Source organism: Caloenas nicobarica, chromosome 7 (genome assembly GCF_036013445.1).
Source record: "Caloenas nicobarica isolate bCalNic1 chromosome 7, bCalNic1.hap1, whole genome shotgun sequence".
NCBI lineage: Eukaryota > Metazoa > Chordata > Aves > Columbiformes > Columbidae > Caloenas > Caloenas nicobarica.
The window spans coordinates 3,981,655-3,997,823 of NC_088251.1; the positions used below are offsets into that span (position 1 = coordinate 3,981,655).

The 16,169-nt window shown below is 47.9% G+C and overlaps 2 protein-coding genes across 3 annotated transcripts in view; one reads left to right on the forward strand and one right to left on the reverse strand.

The window, feature by feature from the left end:
• The window catches only part of FAM53B (family with sequence similarity 53 member B), a 48,876-nt gene extending 45,393 nt beyond the window's left edge, over positions 1 to 3,483 (forward strand). The window contains exons 5-6 of one of the 2 annotated variants that reach the window (XR_010606467.1): positions 2 to 472; positions 1,911 to 3,483. Coding sequence is in view for 1 of the 2 variants with exons in the window: in XM_065639158.1 (XP_065495230.1) it covers positions 2 to 331 (330 nt within the window). In the remaining variant the exon portion in view is untranslated. Of the gene's footprint in view, position 1 lies in introns of both variants that reach the window. The other variant, XM_065639158.1, reaches the window with a different exon arrangement.
• Positions 3,484 to 5,643: 2,160 nt separating this feature from the next.
• Positions 5,644 to 16,169, reverse strand: part of LHPP (phospholysine phosphohistidine inorganic pyrophosphate phosphatase) — a 77,286-nt gene continuing 66,760 nt past the window's right edge. Inside the window, exon 7 of the mRNA XM_065639159.1 lies at positions 5,644 to 6,456. Coding sequence (XP_065495231.1) covers positions 6,366 to 6,456 — 91 coding nt within the window. The 3' untranslated portion in view covers positions 5,644 to 6,365. The remainder of the gene's footprint in view (positions 6,457 to 16,169) is intronic.

Sequence of the window (16,169 nt, forward strand, 5' to 3'; positions counted from 1 at the left end):
GAACCGCCAGACTTTCAACAGCCTCACCTGCCTTAGTGCCGCGGCCGAGGACGGTTCCCAGCGCCTCCCCGGCCCCCAGCCCTGGACCACGGCCCCCCGCTCCCCGGAGGTGATGCCGGGCAGGACCCCCGCCTGCACCCCGGTCCCGGAGCCGCCACGCTCGCGCGCCGACGAGCACCGGGCCAGCAGGGACGACCTCTCCTGCGAGGAGGAGGAGGATGGCGGCGGGAAGGAGGAAGACGGGGCGGCGTGGCGGAGCGGCGGGACGGGCGCCGAGAGCCTCTTCCAGCTGGACGGCGAGATAGACATCGAGCAGATCGAAAACAACTGAGGAGCGAGCGGGTCCCCTCGGCCCGGGTCCGGGGGGCTGCCAGCAGAGCCAGAGGGCTCCCCGCGGGGTTTGGCGGGTCCTGTCACCGCTCCCCTCCCGCCGGCTGCAGGGGACGAAGCAGCTTTGCCAAAATTTCATCAGGTATTCCGAGCAATTTGCGTGCGTGCATGTGCGAACCTTGAAATTCTTTGTAACTACTGTAGCCAGAGATCAGCTAGTCAGGAGAAACCACCTGCCCGACTGGGGAAACCGAGCACAGGGACCGCCAAAAATTCGCATTTAGCGAGTAAGTGGCTTTTGCCGACATTGCATTGGAGCCGATGGGGCTGTCCATGTTCCCCCGGGTCCCACCTGTGCTTGTTTCTTAGGGGATGCACAAGGAGAAACCAACACCCATGCCGTGAGAAGGAAATCACAAGTGAAGTATTTTGCTTAAATTTAATAATGGTAAGAGCTGGATTTTTACTTTTTTTTTTTTTTTAAATTTTATTTTCCTGATGAGGAATTAAAGGGACCCACTGGCCCCGCACAGCTCCAATGCAGAGCAGCATCTGCAGCAGCGCTCGGCGGGCGCTGCCCGAGGATGCTCAAATCTTCCCTTTTTTTTTTTCCTTTCCAATCCCTTCTCTCAAACCCATCGGGGAAAAGGCCCGATAGGGCTCGGTGCCATCCTATCTCGGGTTCCCAACACCTGATTTTGAGCGGGGCTGGGCTGTTTACCCAATTCCCAGCGGCTGTGCCCTCTTTGCTACCTGAGGCACAGCTGCCACCCTCTTTTTCTTTTCACTCTGTCTTACTGTGAAGGGGCTGCACGCCCGAGATGCCGCGGGGTTACTTGACAAAAAATCAGCTGGCAAAAAGGCTGAAAATCCAGGTAGCAGCACTGAAAGCTTTTCCTCTTCCTGTGCCTTTTTTAAGCACAGATAAAGTGGTGACCATTACGTTTGTACGTTAGGAATTCTCTTTGGTAAAAAATAAGCTGTTTGCTTGCTAACAGGTTTAGAAGGACATGTATTTTTTTTTTTTTTTCCTCCCTCTTTGTTTTGTTTGTGTGTTTGTTTAAAGCTCTAGGAAAGCTGTATAAGTGGCTTCCAGCATCTTCCGCAGGTTCCCTCAGGCTCAGGGTTTACTTCCCGAGCTCTGCAAAAGCAAGAAAGGAAAAGAAAAAAGCCATCGATACCAACAGTAATTGAAGACGTAACTTTTTTAATGGGGTTCGGCACCGCCGTTGGCAAATCTTTAGGAGTCCATAAGTCAGGAAGGGCTGAGAGCCACTGGTACAGGTTTTATTCATAATTTCTGGTTATGTTAGTGCACTTTTTTCCTGCGGTGGTTCGGGATGCGTGTGGCGCCTCCCATCCCAGCGGAACCCATCCGCTGTTCTATAGCTTTATCCCCCTCCTGGCACCGCAGAGGTTTAGTCTGCTCCCCCTAGGCCAGGCTTTGGCAGGCAGCGCCAGCCCCAAATAGTCCGGGAGGGGACAACAGGGATGTCTTTTCATTTTGGGTACCTCCAGCTCTTTTAAAGTTTCGCTTGAGGCATCATCTGAAAGAAAATGCATCTTGGCTTCATTTTTAGCCCTCCTGTTACGGAAAGCGCTGCCTGTCTCAGACGTTTTGGGAGGATTGAGCCGCACCGGTGTTTCCCCCGCAGCGGCACAACCACGACACGATTCTTGGCTTTGAGTCTTCCTGATGTTCAGTATCCCCCGGCACTCACACATCCCTGATGCTCGATACCCCCCACCCCGACGTCCCCGCTTTTGGGGTACACACCTCCACTGGCACCTCCTGCCTGACCGTAAAAAGGGCAAATTCACCCCAAATCCATGCCCGGCTGCAGCCGCAGGGCTCCAGGTGCATCACCGGGGCTGTAATTCCCAAGGGCTCCTGTTTTCTTTCCAAGGGCTGTGACGGGTGCCATGCGACCCCCCCCCGGCAGGAAGGTGACCCATGGACCACTACCCAGCTGTACTCGCCGTAGCCGTAGCGTTCAGTTTACACACAGCACAACCCGTTTGCCTTACTAAAGACGCTTCTCCAGTGAGTCATGGCCTTATCCTGGGCGCGTTAGCGCGGGCACAGGCTGCAGGTAGCGATGGTTTGGGGGCCAGGGTGGTGTTCTGTTGGGTATTTCGTTGTTGGGTTTGTATGATTTCATGTACTTAGTTTAAGAAAGCCTTACTTTTTAATTTTTTTTTTTCTCTCTCTCTGTAGAGGTAAAAAAAACCATTTGCGGATTTATATATATATAAATATATATATAAATAAAATAATTAAAACTATTAAATATAATATAGTATGTGCCTCAGAGTCAGGGGACATCCTGTTGATTGTAAAGTCCGAAGTGGTTTTGCTCCGCAGCATTGGGAGCTGTGGACCCTGCGACCATCACCCCGGGGGAAGGGTCTTGCTTGTGGTTTTTAAAGGACTTTATTACACAGATGCTTCGTTAACCTCCCCCAGCAAATTCCTGCCGGCTGCCAGAATGTGATATTAAAGTAATATACAGGCAATGGATGTTACTGTAGCTAAAACAGGCTCAATATTGCGAAGAGACTCGGTGGCTTGTCCAAGGTGTGACCCAGGATGAGCGAGCTGGTGTTGGCAGCAATAAGGGTTCATAGGCACGAGTCCTGAGAAAAAAAAGGAGTTTAATAGGAAAAGTCTTAGCATGTGCACGGGGAGTTTGCTGCATGTCTGCAGATACAGCTCTTCAAGCCTGTTTTATAAAAGTTTCTATCTTAAAAAAGAGACAGAAGTATTTGTAAAATAGATTGTAATTTTTCCACGTTATAGCATAGCCTGGTCGGCCCATAAAGTCGCCTTTCAAGTGCATTGTTGAAAAGCTCCTGGCTGAACCAGGCTGACAGATTTAATGTAGGACGTTAGAGGATTGTAGCGGTGCTTTGCAGCGTTCATGGGTTTGATTGTTCCAGAAATCAAAAGAAGAGAATGGCCAAAAAAAAAAGAAAGAAAAAAAAAAACACAAAAAGAGAAAGAAAAAAGAAAAAGCCTTCTGAAGCTCTGACCTGTAGTAGCCAAGTCTCGCTGGCAGTTGCACAAGCGCAGCGGGACATGCGTGTCCCCGGGGAGGGGCTGCCCACTCGTCCCCCCTCCGTGACTTGATATTGCACTAGAGCAGCTCAGTCTCAGGAAATTGCTTGTTACTTTTACTGTGTAAATAAAGCTTCCTGGTTCAATAACCCCCCGGCTGGCGTCTCGCCTCTCTCTGTGTTGTTCCCGTGGCCGGGTGCTGCTGTGGGGTGGGGGACATTGGGGATCACAAAAATGGATGTGGGTTAAGAAAGGCCCCCCCGGCTGGGACCCTGCATTTGGGTGTCTGTGTTAGAAATGGAAAGGGTGTCCCAGCCTTGGGTTGCACCAGAAAAATGGGTATTTTGTGGTGTTACAGCTGTTATTTAGCTGTAACACAGCAAAATGCAGATCAACATTTCAGTGCAAAGTAGCACCTTATGCTTTGTGTTTAAGGACAGAGACAATTAAAGAATCGGAGAATTGTTTTGGCTGGAAAAGACCTTTAAGATCATCAAGTCCAACCATTAACCCAACACTGCCAAGTCCGTTACTAACCTATGTCCCTATGAACCTCATCTACATGTCTTTTAAACCCCTCCAGGGATGGTGACTCCAGCACTGCCCTGGGCAGCCTGTTCCAGTGCCCGACTGCCCTTTCTTTAATGAAATTCTTCCAAATATCCAGTCTAAACCCCTCCTGGCGCAACTTGAGGCTGTTTGCTCTCGTCCTATCACTTGTTACTTGGGAGAAGAGACCAACACGCTCCTCGGCCCTTAAAATAAAATCTAAACCCGAGCAAAGCAAGAGCCCAGAGCAGGGCAAGAGCACACGGGTATTAAATCAATTATTGGGGAAACAGGGTAATTAATATCTCCCTACAGCCTTTGTAAACCAGAAAGGAAAATGTCTGTGTTTCCCTGAGTAAGCAAACAGTTTAAAAAGTTTCATGACAGATGGCAGGATGTTTATCTGCCTAAACTTAATCAGATTGAAGTGATAGGCTTAGTATAATAGAACAAAAAGGAAGAATTACAGGATAAAAAAGAAATTCGCAGTGATCTGTCACAGCCCCAACATTCAACCACCATTTCACGTGTGCGTGGATGCACACAGTGCTGTACACTTTGGCTGAACCGCTACTCAAGAGGATAAAAAAGAGATACAAAAACAGATTAAAAAATTGCACTAAGGTCACTTTCCCAGATGTAGTTTATTTTACTATAATTTAACTCCTAGTCCTCTCTCCCCCACTGTCCCCAAGGGGTGGCTGCGCAGCTCAGCTGGCAGCTCTGAAAAACAAGTTTCCGACACTCACAGGCTGCTCCAGAAACACGGAGCATCACTTGGGTGTCCCTCAGGGTCATCTTCAGGGGCTGAGACTGCTGGAAGCATCACTGGAATTATTATTTACCTCCCGCTTGCAAATGCAAAGAGCAGTAGCTGAATGCCGGCAGCAGCCAGAGCACGCTGCCCCAGCGCATGTATAGGTAAATATATGTAACGCATGATTTCTTACCTTTTCCATCGTCCCATGGGAGGTCTGAAGCAGTTTAAAGCCCAAACGGTCTCATCCTGCTCCAGCCTAAAGCACACAGCCTTGCCTAAAACCCAAGGAGGGTGCAGAAAGGGGACTTTGCCTATAAAAGGGTGACCCTTGCAAACGCTGGTGGGAACCGACCACGTCCCCTGGGGCAGAGGGTGTGATGGACCAACCCCTAATCTTTAATTCTTTTCCTCGTTTTTGAGCTCCTGTCCCTGCCACCATCGCTTGGCATCCCAGCAGGTGCTGAGCGCTCCCTGGCAGCAGGATGGGGCTGGGCTGAAGCAGCGGGTGCTCGGTAGGTACATGGTGCTGGTGCAGGATCAGTCCCAGGGGATGTTCATCCTGTTCAGGTAGCTCCAGCCATCAGGGAGTGGTGGGCACCTGTGTGGTTTGGGTATCCAAGAGAATTGGAAGAAAGTTTAGCAATTATTACTCAGAAGGAAAAAAAAAAAAAGCGGCTGAACGTTTCCACATAATATTTATAAAGCAGAATTTATAGTCATGGCAGGAAGATTGATGGAGCTGGTGCTTTACAGAGACTGGAAACTTAAAACCAGGAGCACCAGCACCAGCCAGAGCCGAGTTGCCTCCGTGGCAGGGCCAAAGCCACGTCTGCTGCAAGATTTCCCCCAGGGAGAAGGAAAAGCCCATCGGTCCCACAGCCCTGGCCAGCTTATTCCAAGCAGGGAAAAGCATTTCAGATCCTCTGAGCATGCCCTCCAGCACGGATGTGACTGAACAGAACAACAAACAGATCCACAGGACAGAGTTTATTCCTGACAGCGCGGTTATTCCATAATGTGTCGCAGCGTTACCGCGTTCCCGAGCCCCAACCCGGGGCGGTGCCCGACGGGGGCTAATCACGGCAGGAACGCGGTTACCGGTTTGCCACGGGCGCAGGGGCTGGGCTGGTGCACCCAGGGCTTGGTGGCCTCCATCACCCCCCAAAGGACATCCCGCATCCCATCTCGGGCACCCCAAAAGGCACAGAAAGGGTGAGTTAAGCAGCCAAGCCTGTCTGTGAAGGGGTGCGGGGTCCCCCATTTCCCACCTGGGCACCTCCGGGTCGGGTCCACGTGTGAGTGAAGAGTTAAATGAGGCAGAAACCCCAGCGTTGGCAGGAGCCCTTCATCATCCTCAGGGCCCCCTGGGGCAGACAAGGCTCAGCCGCAGCTGAGAAGAGCTGATTCCACCCGCGCTGGTGGGGACACGGCACCACGGGAAGGTGTTCCAGACGTGTCTGAGGACAGCAGGGTTGGCGTTCCCCTGATAAGATCAGTAAATCATTTTAGTACCGTTACGTGAAATATTTCAGAACGCAGGCGCTCAGCACCCTGGGCAAGCCTGGGTCTGGGTCTGTCAACGTCCGATGGAGGTTGGAGAGGACAAAGTGGTCTCGTGGAGGGGCTGCACGCGAGGCCGCCTCCTCGTTCCTTCCGGCGCTGTTGGCTTTACACCTGCTGGAGGATCACGTCAACCGCTTCGGCGAGGTTGTTCACATAGGCGTCAGGCTTCACGTGGGGGTGGCTTTCATCGCAAGGCCTGCGAGGGAGACACAAAGACACAGCTCAGCAAGGACAAGCCCCAAAGCAGCTCCCATGTCCCCAGAGCCCAGGGCAGCACCAAATGGAGCATCCTCAGGTGAGCCTGCATCTCACATTCCTCCATTTTCTGGTTTTTCCCCCCTTTTCCCCTTCCTCCCCCATACCCAGGTCTTTCCTGGGTGCTACAGTACATCCCACATCATTTTTGCAACTGGGCCACACATAACTTTGCAAAGCTTTGTATGAAAGGCAATCTACATCATTAAACTAGTCCAAATTAACGCACTGTGTTTTACGTGGCACTTTTTCATTCAAGCAACAGCAGATTCCGACAGGGATCTCTGGGTGGACACTTCACTATGAGCCTAGGATCCTAAAAACTGTGGAAGTAATTATTCCCCCGTGCTTTTTCTCTAGAAATAAGTAAAGAAAACAACTCACTTCTGACCTAGAAGGTCTGTTTGCAGCTTCAGGGAACGGGAAGGCTCTGTCAGGGTTTAATTTTGCAGGACCATCATCTTCTTGTCAGTTTAACAGCAGTGGTTTCAGACATCACCATGAAAAGGGTCAAACACCCTCACTGCAAGTCACCACCCCAAAGCAGAGCAGCTTGAAGCCATTTGTTGCCAATGATTTAATTAGAGGCACTGGCCTAACGAGGCACAGATGCACAATCCGATTTCACTGATTCAGCAGCGTTGCTGGTGGAGAAGGAATTTTTTTAAACCTTACAGTCCTGTTGTGACTTTTTGGGCTGGGAAACCCAACGGCTGCTGAGGAGAAAACATGTATTTTAAATGCTTAATGGCTTTTCTTTGGGAAAGAGATGAGAGCCCTCGTGTCCACCTCCCATCTCTCTCACTCCCTGTTAAGGACAAACCTTTATTTAGCACAAGCCATTTTCTCAGTGGGGAAGATGCATTTCCCATCGGATGCATGGGAGGCAGAGAGATTATTACTATTATCTGTGATGTGCAGAATTTGGGGAACGCTTGTCTGCACAAGTACCACATGATTTCTTCAGTTCCAGCACTGAAGCTCTTCAGGGCTGTTTACTTTCTGTCCATTTTTCAGCTCTGCTTTTCACATCCAAGCACACGAGCGCCTTGCAAAGGCACATGCTCTTTCAGGAGCCCGTGATGCTTGAGATTTTACTTGCTGTGAAGCTACAGTATGCAACTAGGACAAATAAAAGACCCTGATATTCAGCTTTCCTTGTGTCACCTGCAAAGCCGTGTCTGCCACAAGGACCATGGCTCCCTGAAGCGGACTCTACATTGGTTCTGGTTGTCATAAAAGCATCTTATTTAAAAGGTAGAAGGTTATTCCATGGGTCTTTATTTAATTATCCAAGGTTCACCTTGTTACGGGGCTTGGGTGCAATAAGAACAGTAATTATGAGGGTTTTTATGTTTTCCTGAACTGAAGAAGAATTTAGATTGCTGAAGTTAAAGCAAGTTATATTATAAAATGGAGAAAAGCCTTCAAATATAAAGCAAGTAAAAATCCAGTATGTGTCTATTCCTTAGGTGGCAATTATTGCTCAGCCCCTGATTTAACCAAGTGGCTTTTGTGAATACCGAAATAGCTTTGGGGGTGTGTGTGGTAAAATGCTTTTTTCTTGGCAATAATCTGAATGAAGATCTAAAAAAAGTAATGAACAAAATTTCTTTCCATTTTGCACCCTGAAAAATGTTTCTTTCCTAGCTCATACATTAGGAGAAAATTTTAAGAACTGCTTGAAACGAGCACTTCTTCAAGAAATTGCCAATGACACAGCACTCAATCTATGAAAAGCATTTTGCCATTGATATCTGTGCTGACTGTACAGAAATCCATCTGTAACTGAGCTGCTAAATACCTGTCATCGAGGAAATGCCCTGTATACACTTGATGTGTGCTGTGGAAGGAGCAGGTGTATATATATATATGTATGTGTGAGTATATATATATACCGTAGGAAAACAAATCAGGAAATAAGCTATTTTTACCCATACGTCCAAAATACCCTCCTGCCACCCGTGCTGCAGCCAACCAGCCTCACTCACAATAAATCCAACCATAAACTGGCACTAACCCATGTCCCTGAGAACCTCGTCTAAACACCTTTTAAACCCCTCCAGGGATGGTGACTCCACCACTGCAATTCCAATGTCCGACAGCCCTTTCCAGGAAGACATTTTTCCTAATATCCAACCTATCCATCCCTACCCCTGGGCTGGAAAACGTACTTCGTTTCAGCCCATGGCACAATTTGGAGTTACATTTTTGAGACATATCATATGTCTTACATTATCTATGTGCTCATCGCGGCTAAGGTGGGGGAAATAAAACTGTCTGAGCACTGTAGGAAAGCAGAGAACTGGAATAAAACCCACCTCCCTGCCTTCTCGCCTTTTCCCAGGGCCGTGCTTGAAGCTTTTATTCCTGATAGTGCCACCCCAAGAGCTGTTTCATGTGGCCTCTTCCTTTGTCTCACAGAACGCTTTGTAGCTCACACAACTGCACACAAATAGCCAAGCGATGCTTTTTTTTCTTTTGCCCCCCTTCCCCAGCTCAGCATTGCTCTTTTAAGCATCTGTCGGAAGGAAACTGCAAGCAATAATCCCCAAATACTAATGCCAAGAAGCAATGCTCCAAATGCAGCGCAACGAGCCCAAGTCTGGGTGCCAGAAGCGAGTTCGCAAAACCTCCGGGCAAACCCAAGATGATGCAGGACGAGCCCTTTTTCTGCCGTCCGAGGGGAGTGGAGACCATGTCCAGCCTTTCCCCTGGGGGATTTGGGTTATTTTCCAGGAGAAACCCCCAGTTACGGAGAGTTTTAAGATACCCTTCAGTGGAGAACTGCTCTGGAGCTCGGCCCCCGTGTCCTGGGTCAAAACTTCGGCCAAGAGCAGATCTTTGCTCTCAAGGTTTCAGCTCAGCTTCTCCTCCGGGGACAATGAGACTTTTTGCGTTGCGCAACAGAAATCACAACAGCAGGTCTCAAAACTGGCAGTGGAGGTTACTTTTGTAGTACTTTTCTTTTTCAAATTCCATAAATAAATAAAGCTAAAAATATCTTTAATTTACTAAGGTCAGCTGAAGAATAAACTTGCATTGAGCTAACTTTTAAGACAAACTCCTTCTGATTTTTTTTTTTTTTCACACGGGACTCTGGTTGCAAAGAAGAACATAAATCAAAATGACAGAAAACTATATTCTGTAGCTGAATATTGAGCTGTCAGCAGTCTTGGCCAGTGCACAAACTCGCTTGTGAAAAATCAACTGCAGCCTTGGGGAAACACTCTCTTCAGTAATTCAGGACTCCTGGGAGCTGCTGGGCACCACAGCCTGGATATGTGCAAAAAGAACATTTTCCAGCCCAAGTTGGCCAGGACAGCCGTGAAATGTGGCTCTTCATTCCTACATCGCTTCTTATGGCCACCTCGCTGGTGTATGAAGCGGTCAGGGAAAGAAGTGGCTTGGCCAAAGGGACCCTCTGAAATCCAGGGTGGTCCTTGTTGGTCCTCATACATGATCTGCCGCTCTGCGCACAGGGTGATGTTAGAAGAGCATGTTCCTCAAAAGAAAAAGCCATCCAAAATGATCTATACATTACAACACATGAAAGACATGCAGTATCTTTAGCATGATGCAACATGGACTTGGTCTTGAGGCTCAGTAGTTACTCACATCCATCAAACCACCCTCGGGAGATGACTAAACATCCTCTTCTCCCAGGGACCATCCATCACTGTCAGTGCTGCAGAAGCTGAGCAGGTATCTCCACCCCACACGCTCTGAGCCAGATCCTCTGCCCGTACTAAACTGGTTAGTTCAGATCAATGCTTTGGTCTGAGCCACCAAGGAAGCAGAAAACCGGTGCTGCAATTTTAATTCTCCACTCAGTCCTAAGAGAAGCTCCAGCACAGTATCAGAGCTGAAAGTGATGGCTCCCTCCCAATGAAGCACAAAAGCAAATCCCAGATCATGAGGGGCAGTGAAAAATCAGCTTCTGCAAAAATAAGAAGGTTCACTTACTATCTGGGTCAGATTTCCACTTGTGTATGTCTTGTCTGGCAGCTAAATTCCCTACCTAGACTCGCTATGAGGAATTGCCCCAACCTCCTATGTAATTTTCTCAACAGCTCACCCAGATGCCGTTGAATATTTTTGATGGATGAAGGGATCTATGCTGGTCTGCACAGGCCTTCGCAGGAACCACTATGAGTCTTTAAAAGTGAACGAAGCAAATACATGCAGAAGAGAGCATTGCTAAAAACACAGACTTGGAGTTAACCCTTTCCTTTCTTGTAGCAGTTGGGGTTCTGGGTTTAACCTGTGTGTCGGGCGCTGCTGGCAGCTGGGGCTCTCCCAGGGGACCAGTTCTGCATGGGGAACTGGAGCGGCAGAACATCTGCGAAGGCAAACGCGTGGCTGGGTGCCAGAGGTGTCCTGCCGAGCTGGGAGCCAAACACCCACCCAGGAGCAAGGAGGGGGTGTCCGAGCACCAAACCCTCCCGTCACGCTGCCCTAGGAAACTTCACGTACCGGTTGGAATGACTTTCTCAGCGCCTCGCTTGTGCTCATTTCCAATAAAACATATGGAGAACAAAAAGGAAACAGCTGGATTACCGTGCGGACAAAATATTTAGCAGATAAAAGTCTAAGTGGAGGTAGCCACAGGGATGGAAACAGCCCCAGAATCCAGCTCAACCCCAGACCTGCCGGAACAGGAACAGATGGGGATTGATCAACACATGATGAGTATCGCAGGTTAAAATTAGCTTTTGCATAGTTCTTTAAAAATAGGGGTAGGTAGGAAAAACACCACGCAGGGCCAAAGCAAGGCACGGAAGTTAATTTGAAAAAGGCAAACGATCTCACATTCCAGCATAGGGAGCTGTGGTTGTTTGGCAAACCTGACCTGAAACGCCGCGCGTCCCACGGTCGCTGCCCTTTCCAGCAGCACGGCTTGATGTGCGAGAGCAAAACCTGTCCCACAAACCCGCTGTTTGCACAAGGGATCTCTCTGGGTCACCACACGGGCTTCCCACCAACTCCCCAGTTAAACAGCATCTACTCCCGCTGCATAAAATTAGATAAAAATCTTGAAACCATTTCTCCTGACAGCATATTCTTCAGGGGCTCTTACCACGGCTGTAAAATATGTGAGAGAGAGTTTAACAAGATTTTCTTTATGAGGAATGTAAACAGGCACTGTAACCTTTGCTAGTTTCTTTGGCCAGATGCAATAATTTTACTCGGTGCCATGGGTGAAACTCTCGTTTTTGTGAAACGTGCAATTTAATCAGTTTGGCACTGAACACCCAAATAAATCACAGCGACTGACAGCACACTGATGGGTGGCTGATGAGTGGCTGTGGAGCACGTTTTCTGACATTACAATCATAGAATCATAGAATGATGAGAGACAATGATGAGAGACAAACCTGCACCAAAGCCACTAAATGCACCCAGTGTTGGAGCAGCTCCCAGAACTTCAGGGAATCCCGTACCTGGACCCCGTATCTCATGTCAATGTTCAGATCTCCCCCAGAAAAGAAAGAGAGGCTTTTGTGGTTAAAACACTAGATTTTGGAGAGCAGAAGGTTTGTCCTCATGAAGCAGCTAGCACCTGCCTTTGCTTTGCTGCCATCATTTGGGAAGATGCTTTTCCTCAGAGGTGGGCACCATCAACAGAAGCTTCTCACCACAAACCATGCAGCCAAGGATGTCTCCTACATTGCTGCAGAAGCTGGTGGCCTCTAGAGATGACCTTCCCATGCCATCTCTTGGCCAACACGTCTGCAAGAGCTCCAGCAAACCCAACCCGTGTCCGAGCAAACTGGCATCCTCCGCTGCTCCTCTTGCCTCCCAGAACTGCACACGCAGCTAATTGTGTTTAATTGCAACTCACTTAAATTCAAGCATCCGCTAACAGGTAGAAATTAAGAGCCAAATTGTTTGCTGACACCTGAAGGAAGCCTGTAGGCTTGCCTCTTAATCGCTCCCGTTTATATTAAACTGCTACGGTTTTACCTGAGCAGAACAAACCGGCTTAGGTACGAGACTTCTCCAGGCAACATACATGAAAATACTGAGATTGAGAGGACAGGGAGTTATCTTCCTGCATAAATTACATTAAAAAAACAAAAAGAGGCTTGGCACATTCTAGCAAACATTCCCTAGATCTTTGTTTTTCTGCATTTCAAGGCACTTCCTGGGGTGAACACTTGTACTTTTCAAATGTACATGTGCTGAAAACTTAATTTGGAGTAGTGTGGTAATCCGGTTGTTTCTAATCAGCTGGCTGCACGGTGATGCTCTAATGAGTTGAGATACATAATTGCAGAAATAACTGCTTCAAAGAGGTTGCTGAGAGTATTGGACAGGCTAAAATAGGTGCATGGGGCCACACTTGGTGTCCCTGCTACAGTTTGCTCTACCAGGTCTTTTAAAAAAAACACTCAGGGCACCAAGATCCGATGCAGGACATCACGATGGGGAGCAGGGAGGAGGTTGGAAACGGTGATCCTAGCGGTAGGTATGAAGTGGTTCAGAGCAAGTGGGGCTTTGCCAAAATAAAGAAGTAAAAGGAACAGCGGTGACAAGGACAGATCACAAGCTAGATGCTGGTAGTGGCGAACTTCCACGGATATTCTGTGTAAAGCTTGGGAGAGGGTCAATACAAATATTTCCGATACACCTCTTTGCAGGCACAACCTTTACTCACACCAGTTCTAAATTATCCCTCAAACAATCCCAATTCCTGCCATTTCTGCAGGACACACCGCACCAAGCGGCCATTGAACACACATCGCTGGGGAAGCCAATGGCTTTTCCTCCACCCATCCCTATTTATTTTCGCTAATACAGCACATGTGAACACATGAGATTATGAGTTTTGGAGATCAGAAGTCCTGAAAGTCTTTGTTTGGGCTGTGGATAGGACACATACACATCAATCCACATAGTTGTTTAAGTAAAAAACAGGCAGGAAGAAACGCAGGACGGCGATGGGGAGATGTGATGCGAGGTGCTGCCGTCGGGATAGAGGGTACTTGTCGGCTAAATCTCTCATGTGATTACACCAGAGCATGAGGTTTTATTAGAAGCGAGTTCTTTCCCCCACCTCCAAAACCTCTCCTGCAAAAATGCACCAGCAAAGTCAAGCTGGTTTGAACAAATATTTAAACAAGCAGAGCACTGGTGTTCAGGCATCTGGGCAGCAATTTTCCTTGTCAAAACCAGAGAATTTTCTCATCTTGTAAAGCAGAAGCAGTTCAGCAGGGGCCGGGCATTAACATCATCTGCACCAGCGTTACTGTGGAGGAGATGGGGCAGCACACACATCTGTTCTGGTCTTAAACTGGTTCCCTGAACACACGTGGCCTGGGGACTGGTGGAACCTGGTGGCCATCAGGGTGGTAAGACACTCAGCTGTCCCCTTCTGCCGCACAGGGCTCTGGTCCCCTCTCTGCCCGCGCTCAAGGCAGCATGTGGGCTCTGAGCTCGGACCTACTGCGGTCCCATCCAACCCCAGATCCAAAGGTTAACCCATCCTGGCTCAAAAGCCAGTCTTGCTCCATGCTCGGGATGATGGAGACTTGACTGAGACTCCTCACAGAAGACTCAAGTGGAAGGGGGAGGTCACCTGGGTTTTCCCCATCACGCTGGCCCAGACCCGCTTCACCCGGCGTTGTCTGTCCAAAACCAAGGTGCTGTGCCCAGGCTGGTCACCAGAACCTCTTCAGGAGCCTCCTCCTCAGGACACACAGGTCCCTCTGAGGGGAAAGGGAAGGGTGTTCATCCCGTTTTCATCTCATCTTCTTAGAGAACAAGCCCAGATAGAAAACATCCTCTGGAAGAGATATTCTTTTTTCCTACTGACTATTTAAAACAGATGATGAGCACGTACCCCCGAACCAGTTCTTCGACAGCCAGGGTTAGGTGCAAAAAGCCTGGTCTAACTTTTAAATAAAGTTTAGATAAAGTTAACGGAGATAAATCCTTCCTCTTGCATTACTGCAGCCTGTGAGCACATGGGAGAAATGAACTGTACATGCCAGGTGTGTTTAAGTGCGACGGCCCCAGGTTGGATGGGGTGGACTGGGGGATCAGAAGCTCTGCACTGGACATATGGATGCACCGACTGCTGCAAGGCAAGTCCAGCACAGCTGGTTTCAATCAAAACAAGCCTCCCTCTCCCCCTCAAAAATTAAATGCACATTCACTGTTTGCTGAGAAAATCCGAGAACGGCCCCTGCTTTGCCAAACTATCCCAGCTAACAGGGTGTTTGCAAGCACCGTGAGACTCGGCTCTGCCCGCCTGGATTAATTATTGATGACCTGCATGGCTTTGCCAAATGACCTTACTCAATTCAGTAGAAAATAATTTTAAATGCCCCCGAGAAAGACTTTGTGCATATATACAAACAGATGTGCATCTTAAAAGCAACTGATGCATTAGCTATTAATGGGACTTAATACTACGTGAGGGTGGGAAAGATTAATTTCAAGGGCCGAATTTGAAGCTCAGAGGTGCTCAAGCATCTTACTCTGTTAGGCGCTTTTAAAAACCTTAACCTAAGAGAAGATTTTATTGCTTTCCTTTAATATGTTGCTTACAAAATCCATATGAAATGTGTAAAATGAATGCTGGCTTCTGCATTTGCAAAGCATTGCATGGAGATTTAAGTTGCAGAACTCTGGTAGATCCAGATGCAAGTAAGAAAGAAGCTTTGCAGATTATAAAGGAAAGAAGTCTGTATTTCAGATTTCTAATGCTGTTTAGAGAAGTTTAATTTAAAAAGTATTAGGCCAAAGTTGCACTGATAATGTAACTCTCCAAACAAGACACTCAAAGACACAGCACTAAAAGAAGGCTTCTCACCAAACAAGAATTTGAGCTAAAGAGAATATTTTTCTTCAGATGGCGCTCAATAAATCAGCCTAAATTTTAAATGAGAATGAAAGCATGAGGCTATCTGTGCCACCCCAGGCCAATTCACCACAACCTCCTGCTGCAAAATCTCTCTCAAGTGAGAAGCCAAAATGCACCTACACTGGAAGAATCAAGGCAGGCTCTACATCTGTAGCCACAAAGTCGCTCAGCCTGGAGAAGACAATGACATGGTCATGGCAGGACCTCTCCAGGGGGTCTCTGGCTTCTCCTCCCGGACCAGACAGGAATATTACATCCAACCTCGCTATGCACAAGGATAGAATCATAGAATAATTTTGGTTGGAATAGACCCTCAAGATCATCGAGTTCAAACATTAACCTAACTCCGTCACTAAATTGTTCCTGGATATCAGGAACTCATCTGTTTCTAAATATGTTCATGCTTTTAACTGATAGAGCAAAAAGGACAATGTTTTTGAACTAACCGGCAAGAGTTCAGCCTACGTTTAGAGCTGGTGCATTATTTATGCAGATCCCACCCAAATAACCTGGGGGTGCTCCTCAGAAACTGCTCCCCCTTCTAAAGCATAAACTTTGCTACAGTTATTTCAAATTTTGAATCCTTTGCTTAAACCACTCTGTAAATTAGATCTTCATAATCTGCAAGTTTGCATGCTGTGAATGTCTGCCCAGCTTTGCATCCATGTCCACAGTGCCAAGGAGACTTTGTCTGCCTAAGAAATATTTTTATCAATACGTGCAAACCTGCTGATGTATCCACATACAGCACTGTTTGCATTACAGCTCCTAAATCCAACAGA